Source organism: Podarcis tiliguerta (assembly GCF_965153285.1).
Source record: "Podarcis tiliguerta genome assembly, chromosome: 7".
NCBI lineage: Eukaryota > Metazoa > Chordata > Lepidosauria > Squamata > Lacertidae > Podarcis > Podarcis tiliguerta.
Window position 1 is genome coordinate 59,803,725 of NC_139540.1, and position 24,510 is coordinate 59,828,234.

At 43.3% G+C, this 24,510-nt stretch overlaps 3 protein-coding genes across 18 annotated transcripts in view; 1 reads left to right on the forward strand and 2 right to left on the reverse strand.

Moving 5' to 3' along the window:
- Positions 1–1,846, reverse strand: part of NUP153 (nucleoporin 153) — a 42,645-nt gene extending 40,799 nt beyond the window's left edge. For all 6 annotated transcript variants that reach the window (XM_083449290.1, XM_083449289.1, XM_083449288.1 and 3 more), the window contains exon 1: positions 733–1,846. In XM_083449290.1, the coding sequence (XP_083305416.1) occupies positions 733–894 (162 nt within the window). In that variant the 5' untranslated portion in view covers positions 895–1,846. The remainder of the gene's footprint in view (positions 1–732) is intronic.
- Positions 1,847–3,301: 1,455 nt separating this feature from the next.
- On the reverse strand, positions 3,302–15,185 carry LOC310681880 (tRNA selenocysteine 1-associated protein 1). Of its 10 annotated transcripts, XM_083449858.1 has the most exons (11): positions 15,105–15,185; positions 13,408–13,570; positions 12,286–12,351; positions 11,939–12,069; positions 11,271–11,347; positions 11,054–11,178; positions 8,774–8,950; positions 7,743–7,862; positions 6,799–7,195; positions 5,929–5,971; positions 3,302–3,685 (listed from the first exon to the last, which is right to left on the reverse strand). In XM_083449858.1, the coding sequence occupies exons 5-11, from the start codon at positions 11,298–11,300 to the stop codon at positions 3,549–3,551; spliced, it is 1,029 nt and encodes a 342-aa protein (XP_083305984.1). In that variant the 5' UTR covers positions 11,301–11,347; positions 11,939–12,069; positions 12,286–12,351; positions 13,408–13,570; positions 15,105–15,185; the 3' UTR covers positions 3,302–3,548. The 10 variants fall into 10 exon arrangements, with proteins under 10 accessions (XP_083305984.1, XP_083305986.1, XP_083305982.1 ...); XM_083449860.1 differs by lacking the exon at positions 11,939–12,069 and having other exon boundaries at positions 11,054–11,175; XM_083449856.1 differs by lacking the exon at positions 11,939–12,069.
- Positions 15,186–15,349: 164 nt separating this feature from the next.
- Positions 15,350–23,339, forward strand: PAK1IP1 (PAK1 interacting protein 1). 2 transcript variants are annotated; one of them, XM_083449854.1, is made up of 10 exons: positions 15,350–15,491; positions 16,596–16,758; positions 17,334–17,454; positions 18,624–18,698; positions 18,903–18,955; positions 20,382–20,527; positions 20,612–20,709; positions 21,026–21,125; positions 22,207–22,333; positions 22,931–23,339. In XM_083449854.1, exons 1-10 carry the CDS (start codon positions 15,429–15,431, stop codon positions 23,083–23,085), a joined length of 1,101 nt encoding a protein of 366 aa, XP_083305980.1. In that variant the 5' UTR covers positions 15,350–15,428; the 3' UTR covers positions 23,086–23,339. The 2 variants fall into 2 exon arrangements, with proteins under 2 accessions (XP_083305980.1, XP_083305981.1); XM_083449855.1 differs by lacking the exons at positions 22,207–22,333; positions 22,931–23,339 and adding an exon at positions 21,735–21,944.
- The last annotated feature ends 1,171 nt before the right edge of the window (positions 23,340–24,510 follow it).

Sequence of the window (24,510 nt, forward strand, 5' to 3'; positions counted from 1 at the left end):
CAATCCTCACCATTTCTACCCAGAAATAACTCCTACTGAATTCAATGGGGTTTACTTCCAGGTTAAGTGGGGGCTAAGGCTGCAGCCTAAAGCCTGGAAAGGGGATGTGTGATTTGTGCAATGGTTAAAACCCTACCCCTTTTCGGCGTTACCTTTAAAGCAAGGGATCCCGCTAAAAACACTTGCTTGAGACATATCGCACAACAGCGAATCGGCGCCTTGATTCGCAGGAGGCACGTTTTCCCCTTTGCCTGCCCTCCCCTTCCTTCCTTTTCTTCCCGCCGTAACAGAAATCCAGGAAGGGGAGAAATCTCATGGAACCCAAGCGCGCGCCTCAAAACCGGAGAAGGGGAATCCCAGCCCTCTAAACACCCCCCCACCCTGCACTTGAGTCATTCATATCGCTGGGATCGCCCTCGGAAATCAACGCTCCCCCCCCCCATAGACCCCACACACTTCCCCTTCTCTCCCCCTCAGAAGAAGAAGGGGGGAAAGGGGGGGCAGAAAATGCTTTCTCTTCCTCCTCGAGGTACCAGGTAGTTCACCCACCCAGAATATGGCCTGGCCATTTCTCAGGCCGACAACGGCGGCTCCCAGGGGGCCCGGGAGGGCAGAGCCGGAGCCTCGCCGGCCAATTCCGGGGCTGGCGGCGCCGCTTCCTCCATACAGATATATTGTGCGTCCAGCCGCCGGTCTCGCTCACCACATGCTCCCCCGCTCGGCCTCCCTCACCTGCTTGTTTCTCGGGTAAGGCTTCGAGGAGGCCGCTGCCAGGTGGTATCGCCGCGTCCGGATCTTCCCGCCGCCGCTTTCGTAGCCGCCGCCGCTGCCGCTTCCACCACCTCCTCCTCCTCCTCCTCCTCCCGGAGCTCCGCCGCTTTCCCCCGAATCCATATTGGGACCTCTCCCGAGCCTTGCCGGCCTCCCTCCCACCCACCCGCAACCCGCCCGCACGCACGCACGGCGCAGACAGAGAGGCCCGGCCTAGCCCGGCCACCCCCTGTGCGCGCGCCCGCGCGCGCGCTTTCTCTCCCCCCTCACGCTTCTTTCCCTCCCTCACGCTCCTCTTGGCCCCCACCCCTGGCCCCAATCCCGTTCTGTGCTGTCACTGTCTCTATGGCGATGCCCCGCGCCGCGCGGCCTGCCTCGCGCCCTCACAGGATGCCTGCCTCCCTCTCTCGCTCCCTGGCTAGCGCGCGCGCGCGCGCCGAGGCCGTCCCTAGCCGCTCCACTTCCCCCTCCCTTTCCTACCCTTTCTCTCCCCCCCCCTCCACCAACACCGTCACCGTCTAGCCCGCCCGAGATTCTCCCCCTCCTTCCTTTCCTCCCGACCAACCAGAGGACACCCGCCCGGACAGCTTGGCGTCACCAAACCGCGCGACCCGCCATCCTGCCTCATTCCAGTCGCCCGCCGACGGCCCATGAGCGCCCACGGGAAATGTAGTTTTGGAAATCCGAGGCTGCGCAGAGAGCATATGGACACACTCCGCCCTCTCGCGGGGTGGTTGCCGATCTGACGCATTGATGCGCCACAGAATCTCGCGATATAAGCCGCAGCGAAGGCCGGAAACTCGCTATTCTGGAATGAACGTGATTTCCAAGGCGCCTTTTTTAACCCTTACAGGGCCGGAGATTACATGTTCATGGAAATCTAAACCAAAATACATTGCCTCACCCAATCTAAAGCTCTTTTCTCCTTGCGTTAGCAAAAATTCAGAGGAGAATCTATTGCAGCTATCAAATTATGGGCTGATTTAACCCAGCCACTATCTGAAATACTTAACAGTGGTAATTTGGAAAGTCTTTCTCTCCATAGGACAACTGGATCCAATAAACTAGTATCTTGTTAAAGAGGTCAGCTTTGACAAATTAGCTTCAACTTGTAACAAGGAGGCTGGTTTACCATTTAGTACCTGAAATGTTCTCAAGTAATGATTTTGAATAGATTCAGTCCTTTAAATCCATGTCGCTGCAGAGCTGTGCTCCACAGAAGAGCTGTATCACTGGAAAAGGATTAAGAGAACTCTGTGTTCACTATTAAGGGAAACTTGTGGCAAAACTAACGAGTTAGTTATTGATAGTTGCTGGAAGTAAATCATAAGGGAACATGAGATGCATAGGATTGCACTGAAACGTGTATGTAGCCCAATCCTCTGCATGTTTATGGCTTGTCAATTTCCACTGTAAGCAGAGTTACAACCATGACATGGAGCAGAAAGTACTTTCATTATACACTTTAACTAAGGATATGCAGCAAGGCAGATTTTTCTAAGTCAACTACACATTTAACATTACACACGGGCAAGTAACACTATGGACACCTATTAGCATAAATGCCTACCAGTTAATTAAATTCAATCATCTCCCTCACATTGCAAAAGTCAGAGGTGTTGTAAGAGTTTTATGGAAGAGTTGTATGAAGCCAATAACAACTTAGATCTTGAATGGGGAACCTATGTTCCTCCAGCTGTTGGACTCACCAGTTATTCTGGCCAGGGCTACATCTTCCTCAATCCTTATTATAAAATATTCATTATCCCTCTGAAACACTTAAAAAGAAAAAACAAATTCCAGCCTGCTTCGATATGTGGCATTTGCACACAATATTTTTTTTGGGGGGGGGGGGGAGAAAGGTGCTTCGTATAATGAGCACAATCTCCAAAACAAGTTGATCAGTATGGCCTCAGGAACAGTGTCACTTTGTATTTTTGCAGAGGAACAAGGAAAACTGCTCCACTCAAATCTCACATTCTCACAATAAGAATAAAGTAGTCTTACTCCTAAGGTAAGGACCTGTAATGTGAATATTTTTTTCATCTCTTTGCTTTTGATCTTTACTGGCAGATTCACTTCCACAAACACACAACTGCTTACTCTTGAATGAATGGTGAAATCACGAAGGTTCGCTTAAAACTGTATCAGCTAGCCAATGGGATTTTCATGTTGAAAAGGCAGCCCAACTCTGGTTAGTATGTGGACTAAGGGGCAACAGTTATCTCCATCAGGACCTGTTTGTAAATTTTGCCCTAGAATCTGGCCAGCCACCCTGGAGACAGTATGGGACTACACTGCCCTTTGTTCTTACTCAACAAATAATGCATTTCCTTACATCATTAGGAAAGATTATGCAAACTACACAACAGCAACAAAATAAATCAAAGACCTAAGGTCCATCTAGTTCAGCACTGTCACCAGTCTTGACCAGCCAGGTAAAGGGACCACACCCACAGAAGCCCCAACCCTACATTTTGGAAACTAGATCACATACTTAGTAAGGTAATGACAGGTTCCAACTGACATGTTTGCAGAAACAAAGTTTTATTATTTACATAAGCAAGTCTATCTTTAGACTAACTCTTTACATTTCCAGAATATTTACATGATTTCAAGATACCGAGTGATGAACAAAATGACAAAGGCCATCAAAGCATAGCAAAACAAAATCCAACACCGTGCTTAAAAACTTAGGATCCAAAGAAATGTTGAAGAAATGTCAATTTAGCACCTTGGTCATAATAGTCATGCTATGGTGTTAACATAAGACACTTTTAGAAAGCAGTAGGGATCTCAGAAGTGACTGTATCCAGAGGTTGCCAATGACAGCTCATAAGTGTGTCAAAGAGTTCTTCACTTCTCACCATAAATTCTCTGTTCATTCTGTGAACGTCTATGTTGAGCTGTGGATCTGTTTAAGCAAACAAAACATCAGTGAGCAAGGAATCAAGTAAAACAGCTACTATATGGGGGGGGGACTTTGGAAAACAGTGTTCTCTGTCCATTTTCTTCTGTTCATTTTTTACAGAACAGCTTAAAGTACAGAATGCATTCTTATCAAAAGCTCCATAAAATGATTTTTAAAGAGTTTAATTTTCATATTCTCTAGTTATTAATGACTTTTGTGTAATTTGTGTTATGTTATTTCATAAAAGGGATAAACAGGGTTTTCTTGACACTGAACAAAATTCAGAGATCATCTTTAAAATAGCAGTGGGCTTCCACATGTACACTAGAATACTTTTAAACAAAGTTAACGTATTTTTCGCCCTATAGGATGCACCTAGTTTTTTTGGGGGGGCGGGATAACCCCCCCCCCAGCCGCGGCTTCAGTGCACCCCGCGCTCCGGGCAGCAGGCTGCTATCCGCAGCCTACGGAGACCTGCGGGAACTCCTGCGGGCTCCCCAGGCTTGATGATAGCTTTCTGAAGCTTCAGCAAAAGCCTGCATTCGCCCCATAGGACGCACACAGATTTCCCCTTCATTTTTGGAGGGGAAAAAGTGCGTCCTATAGGGCGCAAAATATGGTATATAAAGAAGGAGACATTGCATATTATGTTGTATCCTGAAGTAGCTACATTGCTGGAGAAAAATTCTATACTGCATGCAATCTTATTTTTATGATGCTCATATTCAGTAAATTTCCAACAAAGCTTGGCTGCAGTGCTATACAAACTTACCTGGAGCAAGCTCTGTTAAACTTTTTTCAAAGCATGAATGCAAAGGATTGTGCTTATCACGCTGGAGTGGGGAATCTGTTTCAATCTGAGGGCTGCATTCCCTCAAGGATAACCTTCCTGGGACTAAATAGTGCTAGCGTGGCAAAAGGCAAACAATGGCGATGGAGTAATAAATATGACACTACAGTACACTACTTTCCAGCTTTGCAAAAGCCAGAGGTTCCCATGCTCATCACACATCTCTCCATCCTGTGGCCAGATAAGCAAGAGACAGCACCGTAGTTCAAGGACACATTGCAACCAGGCAAAAAACACTCAAGGATAGTACACAGCCTCGGAAATTCCCAAGGCCAAGGGCCTAAAGCAGGGGTCAGCAAACTTTTTCATCAGGGGGCTGGTCCACTGTCCTTCGGACTTTGTGGGGGGCCGGACTGTATTTTGAAAAATATAAATACCCTGCAAGCCGGTTCCGCAGCTGCCTCCGGACCTAGAGGAGGAACGTACTCTGCACGCGCTCAGGAGTGCGTCTCGGCAATGGCCGCTCACTGGCATTGTTGACAAGCAGCAGCTGCTCCATCGGCCTGTCTCTGTGGAGCTCCCAGGCAGTGTGCACCATGCGTTGTGGCCCATCGTCCAAGGCCAGGTCAGTGGGCAGGCCACGCATGCAGAGCGCCGGGTAGGTGGCATGCAGCTCGCCCTCCAGCGCAGCTGCCGAGCGCGCCAGCAGCAGCAGCGCCAAGCAGGGCACTAGGTGCAGCGCCAGCAGGCGCGCCAAGCTCCACCTGAAGCCTCATAATGTGCCCGTCACGATGGCCATGGTGCAGCCCAGACCTGCCACCCACTGGCCTCTCTGTCCATGACCACGCCGGGTTTACCTCAGTGCGCAGGCGGCAAGGCTTCGGATTGGCTGCAGGAACTTCCTGCAGCCAATCTGAAGATGCGCCCGTGTCGCTGCCCGCCCAGAAGCCATGCCAGTGTTGCTGAAGTCAGTCCCCGCACAGCAAGACGTCTGCAGTGTGTGAGGACTGACTGGGTGGGCAGCAGGGTCCGCAGGCTGGATTTATGAGCCCGGGGGGGCCGCATCTGGTCCCTGAACCGTAGTCTGCCAACCCCTGGCCTAAAGGACCACTTTGATTCACGGGAGTTTCCCACCCCTGCTGTAAAACAATATTTCAGATATTTTCTTTGGAGAGCAGTACATTTTGCAGAATGAAAAAAAGCGGGGGGAGGGGGGGACAACATCCAATTGTTATTTCCACTTACAGTGAGACTTACCCTTCCTCCACACACCCCTGCATACCCCTGAAATCTGCTTGAGGGTTGAGGGACCCTCTGGAGCAGACTTGGGGTACAGGGGCTGCAGAGGGAGATAAGGAAGAAGAATTCCATTGCAACTGCTGACGCAATGTTGGATCTTGCCTAACTAAGATGAGCATCAAAGTCCACTTGCATGTACTAACAATATCAAAATTACCTTCTGTTATTAGATCGTCATTCATAACCATAGCAGAGGTCTCCTGGGGGAGGAAAAACATGAATCATTTCTCTAAAGAAAAAACATCTATCTGCTATTTTTGAAAAAGGAAGCGTTAAAGCACAATTGCTATAAACATTGCAACCTGATCCTCAGCTTCTTCCTCCACCTCCCTTTTTACTTTAAAGTCACATAAAGTTAGTGATTTAATGCAACTGAGCTGAGCTATATTTTGAGTTTATTGCATTTCAGTATAATGGTGGACAAACTCCAAGGGTTTGTCTCGTCTGAATCTTACTCATGTTAAATAAGGACAATCAGTTAAAGAAATGAATCAAACAGAAACATGATCCATGAATACAGTATAGCTATAATCCTATATGGCTTGGGACCAAGTCTCACTGAACTGGACAGTACTTCATAGTAAACCTCTATACGATTGGTTACAAAAGTTCTTAAAGCCTAGACCTAGTTCAGCCAGCCCTCTCACTGTGTGTGTTTTAAAACAGCACAAGTTTACAATTACAATCATACCTCGGGTTAAATATGCTTCAGGTTGAGAGTTTTCAGGTTGCATTCCGTGGCGATCCGGAAGTTACTTCCGGGTTTCACCGGTCGTGCATGTGCAGACGCTCAAAACGACGTCACGTGCACGCACAGAAGCGGCGAATTGCGACCCACACACGTGCAGACGTGGGTTGCGTTCTGCTCAGGATGCGAACGGGACTCCGGAACGGATCCCGTTTGCATCCAGAGGTACCATTGTGTTGACAGATGTTTAAAAGCACCCAACAGCCATATTTAAGGTATATAGCCATTATTTCTACCAATGACCTTGTAAAAAGCATGTAAGTATGCTCAAGTGGATACCTGAAATACAGCTGGATTCATAGCTTGCTGTCCCATATTTCCACTCGGTTGCATCCTTTCGTAAGATGCATAGCTGTAGTTGTAGTCATTATATTCAGCATTATAATCTCCATATTCAGCATTATATTCTCCATATTCAGGGTAGTCACCGTAGCGGTCGGCAAAACGGGAACCAAAGCGCTCAGCATAACGTTCAGGAAAACGGTCCCCAAATTGTTCAGGGTAACGTTCAGGAAAACGGTCCCCAAAACGGTTACCTCGTTCAAAACGGTCAGGACGTTCATAGCGATCAAAGCGTTCATTTCTCTCATAATTATACTGGCGATAGTAGTTTTGATAGTCTTGATAATAATCATTATAACTATAGGGCTGGTACCGCTGAAATTCTGCTTTCAATCTAAAACACAAGGCAAAAAAAAAAAAGTACAAGTTATCTAAAGCATGAAATAAAACCAATCATGCCATGGAAAGTCTAGCAAAAACCACATTCCCTAGAAAAAGTTAACCTGAACACAGGGTCGAATCATAGTGCTAGGTCTCTCCTTCCATCTGTTCAAGGATTTTTCCTAGCGCAATGGAACTTTCTCTCCCTCCTAATTCCCCATGCCCCCAATTTGTACTGGGGTTCCTCCAACTTACAGGAACAGATTTGGGGAAGGTGCATGGTGTACACAGAGGGAGAAAAAGGGGGAACGTCCTATTGTGCAAGCGGAAACCCTGAAAATACTTCAAGAAGAAGAAGAAGAAGAAGAAGAAGAAGAAGAAGAAGAAGAAGAAGAAAGAATCATGGCCTGTTTATGTGGTAATAATTATGCCGATTATTAGAAAGAAAAACACAAAGATGTTGACAATTATGCAAAAACAAAACAAAAATAACCCTAGGCTCCAAAGTAATCATATGCAAATGATGTGTTCGTAAGAGATTAGTAAATTTCATGAGTTACCTTTTAGAAATTCCTAAAGTCAATCGGATTCGTTTTCCACCTAGACCAGGCGCATTCTGACAATCTTGCAATGCTCTCATCATATCACCTTCTTCAGAAAATCGGACAAAGCCATAACCCCTAAATAGTTTTAATACACATTTTAGTACATGTTCTAACACTCGCAAAGAAACAGAAAACATTCTATTAATATTCAATTCAGCAATTTAGTGCTGCAACTCATCAAGTTTACCATTTCTTTCCCTTGGGTGTTCTGACCACTCTTCTGGGATATCCCCCCAGGAATCTTTTACAGAATGATTTGGGTTTGATGAAATAAATCAGAATGCTATTTCTTTCAAATTTTATCAAACCCTAACATCAGGATAAACTGAAATTACTTAGCCTCTAACAATCATGTTTTTTCATAGGATCTTCATGCTTACTAAGTTCAATATTATCTAAGTAAGTCACCGGTCATGAAATGACACCCAAAAATTTTGTTACTGCATCACTGGTGGACTCCTTGATTTCCAATGGTCAGTCAAATAAATTCCATTCCAAAAAATGTTAGCTGCAGACTACTTCTCTTTGCTACCTGTAAACTGGAGACATCTTACCATTCTCCTTACACTTGATTTTGATTAATGTTATCTTCCTTTCCTTATTAAATGCAACATGTGCACTTAAGATATGCAACTTCATAAATAGGTCAAGAAACTACTCTCGTTTGTTACATGATCATATAGAGCTATGACGTATTAAATCTGGATCCTATCAGGTTTCTCAAACTACAACAGACCTCTCTATGTAAGTGTAAGCAGTCACTAAGCACTGCAGCTCTGAATTTCCCTCCCAAACATGCTACTTTTCGATTGAGATACCAGGTTCACACTATGAGAAAACTGAACACCATTAGTCTATCTTCTCTCTTCTTATTGGAGAATCCACATTTGTTTCTTGATGTGCAGAGCTCACTACATAAAGCTTTTGAGCGCCTCAGTTGTACACTGTTTCTTACCACCAATGCTTTTTGTTCTGTAATAAGTTACCTGGAATATCCCAGCAGATCTGTGGCCACTTTGCAGTCTACAGAAGATGGATACCTTTTGAAAAAGTAGTCATAGAGCAAGAAATCATCCACCTCGGGAGTTAACTCTCCTACAAATATTGCAAATTCTGGCCTTGTAAATTCTGGCCTAACAAATTCTTGCCTTGGAAATTCTGGCCTGTAAGAAATTGAAAGAAAAAATACAATTAGTCCTCTTGCAGTAAAAGCCTCAGGGCCCTGTTTCCACTAGGTTACTTTCCAGAGTGTATGCCACTCAAATACCTACCTAGGATTGATCCAGCCAATACTTGTTTGTCCTTGTCCATGGTGCATTCACGGGCACCATGCACAGAAGCAATTATCTTGATCATGTCTGAGCAACAATCCTCAAACCATTTTTCTGAAACTCTGCTTCAGACCAAACTGTCCGAGAGGCTGCTCCCCCAGCACAACCATCTTTCCAAACCACCCAAGTGAAAAATATTAAATCCAGGAAAGAGGACAATTGCCTCCTCCAAAATAAAGTTAATCAGTACTTTTAAGCAGCTTGTGGGTTTTTATTAGCCTTCTCTGCTTACAGAGTCAAGATAGCAGTTCTCAAAGCTTAGTCCAAAGCAACCCTGCTAGCGTCCATGAGAGAAAATAGTCAATATTTTGGGTGAAATTCACTCTAGCACCAAACAGAATGTTGTCAGCACAATCATTTATATGTGTTTTGTTGGGCAAGCTACACTATCCTCCTGCCGTGTGCTGTTCTGGGGGTTCTCCAGACCCTCCAGAGAGGATTTAGGGAAGGCACGGGGGAGCAGCCATGTTACACTAATGGGAGTCCTTGCACTGGCTTCCACTACCAGAAGGGGCAATTAAATCCAGCCCTTTATTTTCTTCACTGTTACCTCACTGCCATCAAGAGACATCAACCTTACAAAATAATGTGATTCAACTTATATGGCCAAGCAGAGGCACATATTCAACTGATGCAGAAAAGAACTAAAATTAAGCAAGTTTTTCTGCAGCTCGAACTAGTTATTAATTTTATCTATTTTGTTATTACTGTTGCCTTCTCCCATAGCTGTGGCTTGAATCATTTGGAGCCTTCTGCTCTGCAAGCGCCTTTCATGTTCTCTAGCTGGGTAATATGTAAAGAGGGCTGATATCTAGGAAATCTTGCATAAGCAGCAAAAAGATGGACCTATGATTCTGCTTCTTCTAGCTCTAGAACTCTAATCCTAAACTCTACATTTATATTCCCAGTTTAGAATGGTTAAACTGAAGCAAGAAATAGGGAGAATGAACATGACGGAAACATCATAAACATTAGCGAGCATGGATCAGGCAAACAACTCCCCCAAATGCTGTAATATTCAGCATGAGTTGCTTTGAGCAAGTGGGGCATATTCTAAAAAAAATTGCGCAGCCCTTTTTCCAGCAACATTTATCAGAGAATGCCAAGACACTCTACATATATCGTACCTACATATATTAGTCAAAAGCTAAGTATGAAAGAACCTTCAAGTAGCTTTATAGTTATCCTGACAAATGGACACCAGTTGCAAGTATTTAACTAACTGTGGACAATACTATCGTAATGTAGTTTGGCTCTAACTACAGATCAGATTCTCTCTTGTTCTATGACCTCATTAAAAATAAAACTGAATTTGTGGAAATGAATGGGGCTTGCCTATATCCCGCGGTGAGGTGGGCTTCAAATTTATATCCAAAGTGTAATGCTATTAATGCTTTGTAGTGCCAGGGTACGTTTACTGCCTCTCTAGCCATTGAGATGGCTGTTGTGATTTTATTCAACATGTGCCCTCCAAGATGAATACAGTACATGGTAAAACCTTAAGCATCAAAAGGTAAACATGGTACAAAAGATAAAGCAGATCTCAAATGACACTGAGAAAGCATAATCAGAAAACCTTTTGAGAAGCAGGGAACAAACCAACAGGGTACAATACTTGTGTATATTCTGGATGTCTACCATCAGACGTATCAGCTTTCATGCTGAACACAGAATTCTCCCGATAGTCTTGGAACCGTTGCCTGAAGCCTTTTAACTTGTTTCACTTTAATTACAAGTTCATATCCATTGGGCCTTTGAAAGCTACTAAATAAACAGCTCCATTAAAACTGGCTTATTTCTTTATTTAACTTTACAAAATATTTTTTTTCAGAACAGCCTAATGAGGTTTTTTTGTTAATTTCGTGCTATTTGATTTAAATATTATTATATGGACAAGAGCCGGCTTTTTTCTTGTCAGTTTCAAGGTTTCTTCACCTGCTTGGAATACTAGTAAAATCTGGTCTTCCTGCTCTTGCTTTACTCTTTTTCTTCCGTTTTTTGTGGGGGGATCTCCACCACAGAGGCAGGCTTTCTTTTTTGGCCTTTCCCACTGTATCCTGCTAGAATGAAAAACAGTTATACAGTATTTCATCTCAATTAAATGCCTCCCTCCCTCTCCCGATCACCACCTTGGTGATTTCCCCATATTCACCTTTCCCTTGACAGAAGCCTGGGGTCCCATCTCTCCCTCCGCCTCCCATGAGGGAAAGCAGCCTCTGGGGAAAATGCCTGGCAAAAATAACAGAGCCAAAGGATTGTATGAAAAGCCATATTCCCCTGACTTGGTCAAGCTGGCTATAGGAGTAACTGCTTTTCACGCCAACATTTTGACTCCCCTCGGTTTCCTTAATTTAAAAAAAAAAAAGTTAACCATTAGAGGCTGACCAAGCATGAAATTTAGGACTTGCTTTTACAACAGGACCCTGCTTTAGATCTCTCCAAGACTTGCCCAGAGACGCTACAGCAGGAAGAGGTCCAGTGTATGAGATGCAGGGCCAGGTCACCAATTATTATTTTTAACCTAAAAGGGGTCTTGGGCTCTTCTCTGAGATATTGATCAACACTGCCAGGTATTGGCCACTATCTCAGGGCAACTGTCTGGGGTAGACTGAATCTAAAGCGCAGCCAAAGGAGCTTACGTCAAGTTTTTACACTAGCAACATGCAAGTGAAAAAAAATGCCACATCCAAAAAAAGAAACCAGCAGAGGCAGTTATATGGGAAGGAAAAGGGAAGGAGGCGGCAGTCGACCAGATAACAAAGGCAATATCCCTCAACCATCGGGATAGAGATTAAACATTTTCATTTAAGGTTTACTTACATGGATGGCATCATTTCACTTCTAGCGCACCAGTTCAGGCATCCTAAATAGTGTGTGTTATAGGAAAGTCCCACCACAAGATCTCACTGTGCAACAGTGCAGAAAGCAAATCTCCTTGTTCTGCCCCCAAGCTGCTTCAGTTGACGTGATTAAGGATTCCACAGCAGGGGAGAACAATCTGTCAGAAATTCATCTGAGGAAAGCATAGGGCTAAAACCCACCACCACCGCCACTCCTCCCCCAGAAATCCTTGCTTAAGTTTGACATTTGCCAATGGCTCTGACCATGGCTAATGTCTTCCCCTAAGGAGCTATGAATGTGGTGTCATTCTCATAAAATGGTCTTACCTGGCTAGCCATTGTTAAAAATTATCTTCAGAAGAAAAATACGCTGCGGCTGCTCTTTTCGGTGCTCTGTTTTTTATAAAAAAAGAAAAGAAATGTGTAAGGTTTTTTAAAATGAAAAATAATCTGCCTTTAATTGCAGGACTGCTGCAAATGTAACCTAATGACCACTTAGATTTTGTGGAATTCCTTCCTTGAGGAATATAACTGTGACCAAGAAGAATAGTAGGTACAGGTGAAATTCAAATCCAAGTTCATCAACCTTCTGGAACAGATTTTCCAGACACATGAACAGGGAGGAGCGGACGAAGTCACACTGGAAAGTGGAAGCTAATTTTTGCTGGCAGATGGACACTGTTAGAATATCACCCAATTTGTTTAGATTTTGTATATCTTGGCCTTGACATTGAAAAACAATTTGATGGAAGAGTATACTTTTTTTGAAATGAGTAGTTTACCACAACACTTAAGGTTTATTAATTTTATGAAATTAATAATTTCTCTACCAACTTTCAACACTATAGTGTATTTAAGGAAACTCATAATAAAACTACAATTAATAAACTACAAAATCATGAATGAGGCCTAGTTGGACTTTTCCTGGTGAGGACACAGCTAGTATACTAGTTAGAGAAAACCCACCAAACCCACGAGTGTCTAAGAGAAGTACCAGATTAAGAAGCATCCCTAAGATGCAAATTTGTTGCTTCAAGATGAATGCAACTCTACATGGGTATAGTCTCCTCCCAACCTGAAAATTAAAGAAAAATACATGTCCCTTTTTTAGGGTATGCTGTGCACTTTATCTTTTAAAAATGCTGTGTTTACCAAATTAACCAAAGCAATATAGTTATAAATTATCCCTTTATGTGCAGTGTCTACATTAAGACAAAATTAGTTTGGAAGTACTATATTCTATGTCAAACTGTAACGGTAACTTTGTTCCCAAGGTACAAGAGCACATCAAACCTGTAGATTAGCAATGCAAAAGGTAATGTAAAATATGCATTCAGGAAGCTAATATATTGCTCTACTTACAAGATTGCTGACAGACATAACATCTTTAAAGACATGCAAATAACATGTTCTACAACTAGTTCTTCAAGCTGAATAATTTCAACTTACCAGTCAGTGTCTACTACACAAACTGCCAAATAAAAATAACTCTGGATGCAGAAGATGGAGAGTACCAAAGTAAGGTGTCATCCAATGTATTTCGGGTTCCAAGTATCTTATGAATTCACAACTATTTTTGGTACTTTCTTTCTCCACAATTGCTATGTTTTCACTACAATACAAGGAAAGAAAGAATTAGACACACATGATATCAGTTTCATAGCAATAGGACTTATTTTGACCGAAGGGAGAACTGGGAGCCTTTTTGCTGTTTTGTACTGATATTACAAATCTTTGGTGAGAGTATACTAAACTGGGTAAGTCTCAATGAAATCATCAAAACTTGTTTCCGTAATACTTTTCCAAACACAAAGTACACCACATAATTCTTACAGTCAAGGATCATGCTCATAACATGTATTTACATAGATTTTTAGAAGAATACATTCCCTAGGTAAGTGAGAAACCCCAAGTGTTGCATCCTATTATATCTGCACATGAGTGAGATGAATTTCTGTTAATGCAACAGAACTTCACTTTCCTCTCACAAGAAAATATAAACCCTGTTGGATCAGGCCAAATGATCACTTAGTTCAGTGTTCTGTCCTTACAGAGAACAGTCAGGTGTTCATGGGAAGCCTGAAAGCAGTACCTGAGCACAACAATTCGCAGAACTGCCACTGACAGTAGAAAAAGAACAAAGCTAATTTGGTTTGTTGCTATTGATAGCCTTATCCCTCCACGAATTGTCTAATCCTCTTTTAAAGGCATCCAGGTTGGTGGCCATCACAATAGGCTGCAGGAACTTAATTCCATGGTTTAATTTCAGAGCAAGATTTGAGGGGGCACATGGAGGAAGGTGAAAAACACTCACAAAGAGTTTAACAGATTTTGACTGCACCCTAGTAGTTTGGGCAAAATATAAAACAGAAAATAATTTCTGAAAAAGACACTTTCAAATTTTCAAATCTGAAAAATCCAAAATAAAGTAGTTCCCGCATTTTCTGTAACAGATGTTCAAGCGGGGGGGGGGCGGCAAAAAGTTGTGTTTCCCAATAGAAATATGCCTGTGTAATACAGTACCGTGATTTTTAAAAAAATCAAAAAACCACCTTACCAGGTCCTTCGTTTTTCAACTGAAAATTTGATTTCGTCAAGAACTGTATGTTTAGCAAAATATATCTGACTATCTAGAAGGCGTCTCTGTCTCCCTTGAGTTTTAAGAGTTTAAAACGGCGGGGGGGGGGGTGCTTTACATTTCAATTCTAGACCCGCCTGTTGGGGCTTTTTTAAGTCCCATTAATCCAACGCGGCTCACTTTCCCCTAGAGACGCTTAAAAGTGCAACGGGGCTACGTCTAAAACGAAAGCCTTGGGCTGAGCCTTTGCAGAAAGCCCGATCCAACGGGCCCCCAAGGTTCAGGTGTCAGTCGCAAGCGGCACAGCCTGGACTAAGCGCGCCCAGGAGGATTGCGCAGCCTTGCGAGGGGCCAACCCGACAGCGCGCGAGCGGGCGGGAGAAGCGAGTCTCCCGCACGCGCCGAGGCCTCCCTCACAGGGGCGGGGCTGGAGAAACTCCACGAGAAGAGCCGGGGGAGCCTGAAAACCACCCCCGGAAGCGCCGGAGGGAGGCCGTTAAGGAATGAGAAGCGCCCGCTCGCCACCCGCCAGCGCCACCCGCGCTCCCTCAGCCCCTCCGATACTAACGTCTCCGGCCTTCCTGAGAGCCGCCATAACGAGGAGTTCGGATGTCGCAACGCTCCCTTCCGCCGCCGCCCCGCCTTTTTCCTTCTCCTCCCGACGACTTCCGCCCAAGGCTGCCCCGGTGACTGCCTGTTTGTTTTACTTCCGGCCGCTCTTCCCGCCCCCCCATACGAGGAAGTCGAACGGGAAACGCCAGTCAGTGAGGGCCGCGGCGCACGCGGGAGGCACAGTCTTCCGGCTCCTGATCAGGCGGGAGAAATAGACAACCCCACGCCGCACAGCTATTAAGGACCCCCGCGTCATTAGGTGCCGCCGAAAGGCTGAGAAATGGAGCTGTTAGGGGGCTGCTACGAACAGGTACTCTTCGGGTTCGCGATACAGCCGGGTGAGGTAAGAACAGTATTTAAAAAAAAAAACCAAACGAAAGCGGGGGGCGGGGTTGGAAAGAGCAAAAAGTGGGGCGCTGTGCACTTACAGCGCGAGGGCCGCATGCGCGACGCACGCCACGCGAGATGCGACGCGCACGAGGGTCACGGGGGAGCTTCGCTGGCTCGCCTCGTCTTGCTCAAAGGCTTCCTTCCCAGAAGCCTTCACGGCATTAGCCACGCGCAGCTCCCGCCCTTGTGGGTTCGAATATTGCCGAGAGGTGGTAGCGAGGAAAGGGCGTCTTCCTCCTGCCCATGGGAGGAACCACGAGGGTCATCTAGTCCAACCCCCTTGCAATGCAGGAATACTTTTGCCCGACGTGGGATTCGAACCCACGACCCTGAGCTTAACAGCTTTGTGCTCTACCGGCTGAGCTATCAAATCCTCCAACATTTAGGGACGTCCTATTCTGGTGGTGGTGTTGTTTATACCCCGCCCATCTGACTGGGCTGCCCCAGCCATTCTGGGTGGCTTCCAACATCTATAGGAACAAAATAAAATACTATTTAAATACTTACCTCTACAGCCTTCAGATGGCTCCGGGGTCTTGTTAACTCCATACCATCCAACATTTCTCCAATGAAAACAGAGACGTCCTGAGGAAAAGCAGGACATTCCAGGATCAAATCAGAATCCGGGATGATTTCTGTAAATCCAGGACTCTCCCTTCAAAAATAGGGACACTTGGAGGGTCAGTTATTCCCCACTTTCCTCCAACTAAATGAAATCAAGGCGGCACCCCCATTTATCCTCACATCAAGTCTGTGAGGTAGAGATTATGACAAATTTCGATTGCAACAAATTTTGCAGACATTTCCTTGATTGAACATGGAATGTTTTGTGTGCTCTGTGCACATTCTGGTCTTGATCCCAACACAGTTCATCCTAGCTAAGTCCATTTTAGAACTATGACAGTTCGTCACTCCTATAATTCCATTGCTTTCATGGAACTTGTTGATGAATAGGATTAGCTGCATCAGGCCCTCTGAAGATTAGTTCCCTTTTTCTGTTTTAAAAATTGGGATATCATTAGCAAATAACAATTGTTCTTTTATGTTTCATCTTCAGAACTGGTCAGCTCTTCCTGATTTCACCCACCATGCTCACACTGCTTCACTGTCCGCAGTAGCTGTGAATGACAGATATGTAGTCACTGGCAGCAAGGATGAAACCATACAAATCTACGACATGAAAAAGAAAGTAGAACATGGGGCACTGATGCAACACAATGGTAAGGGGCTTATCATTCTTGTATTAGTTGCAGGGATTGGGAGTGAGATATGTATTAGTGGGAGTTGGTTCTGAGCATGACTTAAGTACAGAAATATATGAAGAAGCTGACAAATATTTGCCCTGATCCAGAGGCTACTTGCATGAAAGGTTGCAAGCATAAAGGCTTCCTGATTCAATTCTGTTGTATTAATAAAAAGGAAAGCCAGCTCCAGCAGGTGCCCCATATGCATGTTGAAGTGCCTGTGGGATTCTGGATCAAGGGCACAGCCTTTAATCCAGCACATGGTAAAATGCACATGCCAACCTTATTTCAAGGGTTTGTTTCCAATTCTAAGCAGCATACACAGAAATATTTTTCATGGATTTCAGTGGACTCAAATTCAAAGTGGTACTGAGAACTGCAGGGCTCCTATACACCAAATGATAGCCATAAGCTTCCAAACATAGTTTAGCATGTGCAGTTTTGCAGGGCATATCTAAATCTGCTACGCTTCAATATTATCATTTTGAAATGTAGAAGACATGTTTTAGTTCAAGATACATTAAATGTAACTGATTTGCATGGGTTTTCAGGCACTGTAACCTGCTTGGAATTCTATGGAAGTTCACATCTATTGAGTGGAGCTGAGGACGGTTTAATATGCATTTGGAACACAAAAAGATGGGAGTGCTTAAAGTCCATTAAGGCACACAAGTAAGTATTGTTTTCTTCTTCTTCTTCTTTTAAAAAAAGTGTATGGCTTAATTTCAGAGTTGCACGAGAAGCTTTCTTATGCTCTCTTCCCCTGCAACCATTCCAAAACAACTTTTCCAGAGAATCCAAAATGGCATGGTACAGAAGGCTATGGTGGGTGGTGGACATTGGATAGGAACACCTTGCAGAAACTACATCCCATGCTGTTCTGGAGGGTTTCTTGAAGCTGTTTACAAGCCTATATATTTATCACACGTGTGCGGTAAGCAGAGAATGCAGCATAAAACAGTTGTAAAATATCGTTATGAAACAATTGTTATCAGAAAAATGGTATCAGAATCAAGCAACAACCAAGACAGCCTAAGTTTGTTACTGCCCCCAAACTCACCTAAACAACTAAGAAAACGCAGTAGTTGCAGGTTGGGGCAGGTTTTTCAATTAGGGAGTTCAAGTACTCCACTGAAGTGTAACAACTGAGGATGCTCCAGGGGTAGCCAACCTTTTTATACCTATGACCCACTAATGCATCTTTCTTGATGGGAAGGTTTCCTTACTGCCCACCAATGCTCAATGGAAGGAGGATTCAGATTGTTCTTTAGAACCCCCTACCGCCCACCTAGCGTCCTGAAACGCCCACTAGTGGGCGATAGGGACCAGGTTGACAGTCCCTGCTCTAGTCTGAACTGTCATTGATACTATTTCCCAAGGTTGTAAAATCTGAATACATCAGAGTTGGGAGCTTCTTGTTGTTTTTTTAAGCTGTTTATATCTCACTCTTAATCAAAAAGATCTCAGGGTGGATAACAGTCAAACTAAAAATAATAATATCAATATATAACACCCCCCCCCCAAGAATATATATAAAAACACAATATATCCACCATCTCTCAGCTGATAGTTAGCATTAGTTTTCAGAAGCCTGTGCAGTCATGCCATGTTTTAAGCCAGTACTTGAATAACAGTGAAATTGCCAACTGGGTTGCAGGGGGCAGGGGGTTCAAAAGCCAGGGTGCCACTACAGAAAAATCTCCCTGCACGTCACCCCCACAAATATAGTTCCTAATGGCAGGATGCAAAAGACAGCCTTAATTCATAGGCAGCATTTAATTATTATTGCTAGTGAGTTGACGGGAGTAATGAATCTTGACTTTCGTTTCCTCTTTTATCAGGGGACATGTGACATCTTTTTCTATTCATCCTTCTGGGAAGTTAGCTTTGTCAGTAGGAACAGACAAGACGTTAAGGTGAGTCGGAAGGTTGCAACTTCAGAAACATTCATTTTAGTTTTATTTAAAACTTTAGATCCTTCTTTTCTGTAAACTCAAAGCAATTAACAAGTGATACAAATTCAAAAAGAAGTCCCAGAGGGGGGAGAAACATTAAATTGTTCGTTTTTTAAAATTAGTTAATTCTTCCCTCCAAAATATGTTAAGCATATTGTTTTTCAGAACATGGAACCTTGTAGAAGGAAGATCTGCATTCATAAAAAATATAAAACAAAGTGAGTATATCCCCTTTGCATTTTGTCGTATTCTGTAATTATAGAAATGTTCGTGCATTGCCAAATACCATGAGTGTCTCATTTTTTAGTTCAGAGTCCGCAGTTATTGTGTCCTTGGATTTGTGATACAGCCCTGAAAACTCTGAGAATCTCTATTTATTACACAAATGTTTCAATGTCCCCATTGCCTCATAATCTCCATTGCCTCAAGATCACATTGAACGCTATTGTAAGTCACCAGCCTTCTCACGGGCAATTGTTCCTGGCAGAAACATCATTCCCATCCTGAGTCCTATCTCTCCTCTGAGCCCTTCAAAGCCCCCTATCAATCTATGTTAATGGCTCTCAAGTTCTTAGTCTCCTATATTCTGGAGTTACCTGCTGAGTGCCTCCAAGCAGTCTTTCTCGCTTCGTGCCTTTTTCCCTTCAGCATAGCTAGGATTTGGTTTTTCTGTTAGGAGTGCTTCTAATGTCTTTGCCCTGGTGGCATCTATGAAGGCAAAATAGTTAAACCATGCTCCCCAGCACACCACCTAAATCTTCAGAAGGTCCTTCAGACAGCATGGGAGATGAAATGGGGTCCTGCAGGAAATCATCTCCTTGACAGAAGCCTCTGCTGGATGAGAGCCTTCCTTGAACACAAGGAACACCACTGGCTACATGTTTTCCAAAGCAGAATCATTAAGGAAACTTTGGTTTATAGATAACTAATATATTTGCCTTTTTTTATATCTTTATAGCCAACATTCTTTTAAAAGACGCAAAAATTTTACATACTGGGGGGGTATATGTAATGTTTCGTACTGTGAATAAGTATTTGTAGAGCATCACATTTGAAAAGAATCTTTGTCTAAGAGAGATGTTCTAGCAATATTCAGAAGGGAACTAGGAGGGGGGTCAGTAGTTTAACAATGTCCAAGATGTTTCATTTCTCTATTTGGCTTAGATTGCTGATAACATTCAGTATTAGGACTCAGCTACAGTGGTACTTTGGTTTACAACCATAATCCATTCCGGAGGTCTGGATGTAAACCGAAACAGGTTGTAACCCAAGGCGCACTTTCGCCAATGGGACCTCCAAAAAAATGGGTTGTAATCCAAAAAAAGGGGGACACACTTCTGGGTTTGACATGGTTGTAATCCAAAACGGTTGCAGACCAAGGTACCACTGTTTACAGCTGTAAATAAAACATTTTAAATGTGTTTTAAGTGCAGTATACAATGTGACACTTTATGGCGATGGTGAGCCTTATGGAAACTTATTTGTATTTTTAAAAACACTTAAAAAAACATTTTCTGAATGTTTTCTATATGTGTGTAGATTCCATCTTAGATTTCCTTATTTTGTTTGCAGTAAAGTGATTATTTGGTGTCTATTTGAAATTAATATTTTATAAAATCTGTATCATTTTTCCTCTTAACGTAGATGCACATCTTGTTAAATGGTCACCCAGTGGTGAGGTATACGTGGTAGTTATAGCTAACAAAGTGGATATATACAACCTTGAAACTGCTTCTATTTCTGGCACCATTGTTGCAGAAAAGAGAATATCTTCAGTAAAGTTTCTTACAGTAAGTAGTAATGCAGTGTTAAAGTAAGTAAAGCATTTTAAATAAATTAAATCTGATTTATGTTTTCTTCACCTTTTCTTTCAGGATTCCATACTTGCTATTGCAGGAGATGAAGAATTTGTACGGTTATTTAATTGTGAATCTCAAAAGTGCCTTTGTGAATTTAAAGCTCATGAAAAAAGGTATTTTATTTCTGAAACATAATAGAAAGGATATTATGCATGCTTTGGCTCAACTTTTAGGAGTATATAATAGTCAGTTTTTAATTTTTTATCTTTGGATTCTTGTTTTGTATTTTCATTATGAGTGTGCCATAGTTTAGCACTTCAATTTTTTTAACTGATTTTAACATGGAAGAATGCATGTGTTTAAACCAGTAGCACTTTAAGTGGTTAAATATGGCTGAATTGTGTCCTATCGCCAGTTTTCTTAGTGCTTGCTGCTGTTTAATTTTTACCGATTTTATTGGGATATTTCATACCAACTATTGATCCATAGAGTAAAAGAGATCTACACTTTTGAAATGGAAGGCTTACATATTCTGGTGACTGCATCCAGCGATGGATACCTTAAGATGTGGAGTCTTGATCTTGAGAAGGTTTGTATATTACAAAGCTAAGTGCACCATTCATGGTTGAATCCTAAATTCCAAGAAGTGCAGTCCTAACTTACCGTATTTTTCGCCCTATAGGACGCACCTAGTTTTTTTTTTGGGGGGGGGAATAAAGAAAAAAAAATATTCCCCCCCCCAGGCACAGGGCTGGCGTGGGGGAAGCCCAAGCTTCCCCTGACCCCACCCCCCAAAACAGCCGGCTATCCGCAAGCCTAGGGAGCTGCGCCGGTCTCCCCAGGCTTGTAGAGAGCTGCGCGAAGCCCAGGAGCGCTCTTTAGCGCGCCCCAGGCTTCGGAGTGCAGGCAGCTCTCCGCGCCCTTCGGGAGCCGTGCCGGGCTCCCGAAGGTTGCAGAGAGTTGCATGCCGCCTGGGAGTGCAGGCAGCTCTGCGCAACCCTCAGGAGCCCGGCGCAAAGCCTGTATTCGCCCCATAGGACGCACACCCATTTCCCCTTCATTTTTGAAGGGGAAAAAGTGCGTCCTATAGGGCGAAAAATGCGGCATTTCATTGGCGTTTAATAGCCACAATCTCAGCTAGCCATGACGTCAGTGGGAAGTGTACTTCTGAGCAAACACAGCTAGGATTACATTACAGGTGTGCCTATGGCAGCCAAGTGAAAAGAGAAGACACAGCTTTTACACCTTTAAGAGTTGTGTAGAAGAGGGCATTTCAGCAGGAATCTACTTCTGAAATCCTGTCACCAATACAAATATTAATGGTGTAAGCTCTTCTCTTTTTTTATCTGGCCATCCAAGTTGTGACCATCCTATCTTGGTTTGTTTGAAGAGTCATTTTGCTATTAGTTTCACAGGGTGCGGATTCAACCTATGGGAACATATGGAAGATTCCTTATAGTTAGTCAGCCCATTGGTCCATCTTGCTTAATAGGGTCTAATGTGCACTGCTTGGCAGCAGCTCTCCCAAAATTCCAGACAGGATTCACTCCCAGTCCTACCTAGAGATGCCAGAAATTAAGACTTAAGCACTTGGAGTTTTCTCCGTTGCTGCTACAGAACAACATGGTTTCTGGGATTTACATTAACCATTTCTTTTCCCCTCCCTTCAGATTAATAATTCCCCGTCATTGCTGTGTGAAGTCAATACTAAGGCCAGGCTTACCTGTTTAGCAGTTTGGCACAAAAGAGATTCAGAAGCCAAGAAGATCCCCAGTGAGGCCACAACATCCTCTCAAGGTATCATAAAGCTTTCTTGGACTTTGGTTAAGTTTTCAGCTGTAGGTAATACAGCAATGACTTGTTTAAAAAAGGGTTAATCTATATTAACCAGATCCTACCATAAAGTATGTTTACAACGTTTTGGGGACAAGTGATTTTGGCTCTCATCAAACCAGTTCTCTCTGCAGAGTTGAAAAATGCACAAGTCCAATGATAGTTTGATTCAAGTTATTATTTAGACAAGGGTGGTCATGGAGGTTGCTGTTCATACATTCAACAAAAAAACAACAACTGGTTATTTTGTAAAATGTAGAGTTGACTCCAGTTTGTCCCTCCATTCATCTTTGCCCCAGAGATGCTTCTGTAAGTAGTTAGTGTTTGGGGCTGTTTTCTCTTTTCCTCTGCAGTTCTAGAGAAGTAGGGGAACCTTTGGAATGGATGTGGGTAGCTGCAGGAGAAATTTGTGAAAATATTCTCTCTCTGCCTTCCGTTCATGGAAGCCTCCCCTGGAAGAAAGAGCCTTCCATGTGTAGAGGGACACACTTGAATACTTTCCAGTGTATTTAAAGCATTACATCTTTAAATTTAACAATGAATAACTTCATTTTGTTTCAGCGCATGAAGAGGAGCAACCATTGATAAAGAAAAAGAAAATTGGTTGGGCTGAGTGTGATAAGTCATCAGAGGGTGATGGCCAAGAAACCCTCAAGAAAGGAAAATCGGCTGGTGTACAGCAGAAGAAGAAAAAGATAATGCAGAAATTAAAGTGAATATGTCACTACCATTTGCAATTCTAATCCTATAATAAATTGCCACCAACCACTGTACACTTCATTTCCGGCACAATTTTTTATTTAATTGCAGTATTATGGCTATGCATTCATGGCAATTTGATCTGTTAATATTTATAGAAAGGAACCATTTTTATTTAAGCTGTGAGCATTTCCAGATCCTATGACCAAATGTTTTTACAGAGGAGGAAACATATGTTCTTAAATAAATATTTTATATAAAGCACCTGAAACGTTCTATTGCAGTGGTTGAATTTGTAAGTTTTGGAAGAACAAGTACAGATAACTTCCTAGTATGAAAATACTTTTTAATTATTAATATAGGGTGATATGCTTGGATTCAACTTCCATCTTAGTTATGATGAAGTTATTTTGTGGTTCATTTATATAATGTTTTTTGGCCCAAAGGCCCCCAAAGTATAAACAGAATATTAATGCAAATTACAAACCTGATAGAAGTACAATAAGTAAAAAAATAAAGGTAAAGGACCCCTGACAGTTAAGTCCAGTCGCAGATGACTCTGGGGTTGCAGCGCGCATATCGCTTTACAGGCCGAGGGAGCCGGCATACAGCTTCCGGGTCATAACTAAGCTGCACAGAAACACCATTTACCTTTCTGCCAGAGCGGTACCTATTTATCTACTTGCACTCTGACGTGCTTTCAAACTGCTAGGTTGGCAGGAGCAGGGACTGAGCACACCCCATTGTGGGGATTCAAACTGCCGACCTTTGGGTTGGCAAGCCCTAGAGGCTTAGTGGTTTAGACCATAGCGCAATATAAAAAAGCAAAACCACTGAATGCCCACCAATCATACCGGAGATACATTTATGAGTCATTCATGCTCTCGCCATAGAGACAGCTCCTCCGCCCTCTCCTTGGCAATTAGAAGTCAGGTTAACACACACACACACTAGGGTTGCCATATTTCATAGATTCAGGACAAAGCGCTGCCTTTCGGAAATTCCCCATATGGCAAACGTACCACACCCTGACTCTTCAACTTGGGAGCAATCCCACTGACTCCCCACTGGCATATTTTGCTTCCTACTAGACCTTTTGATGACAGGTTTCCTTTTGAGTAAAGAGGCATAGGGTTGCACTATGGACAGAACTAGAATCTTGCGAGCAAAGCTGCATAAATGTAATGGCCTATTGGGATTCTTTTCTGGTGTCCTTCGATTGCAACAGTTGTGCAGCAACCAACTTCCTATTCTTATCTGACTGCCCAGTTCATACAAGCAACTTGTTATCTAACTGAAGCCATAATAATTTTCAGGGTCCATTTAGCTCACTATTGCCAGCACTGACTGGACAGTAGGATTTCAGGGAGGAAGTCTTCCTGGACCTACTTGGAGATGCTGGGGATCGAAGGTGGGACATTCTGCATACAAAACTCCAGCAG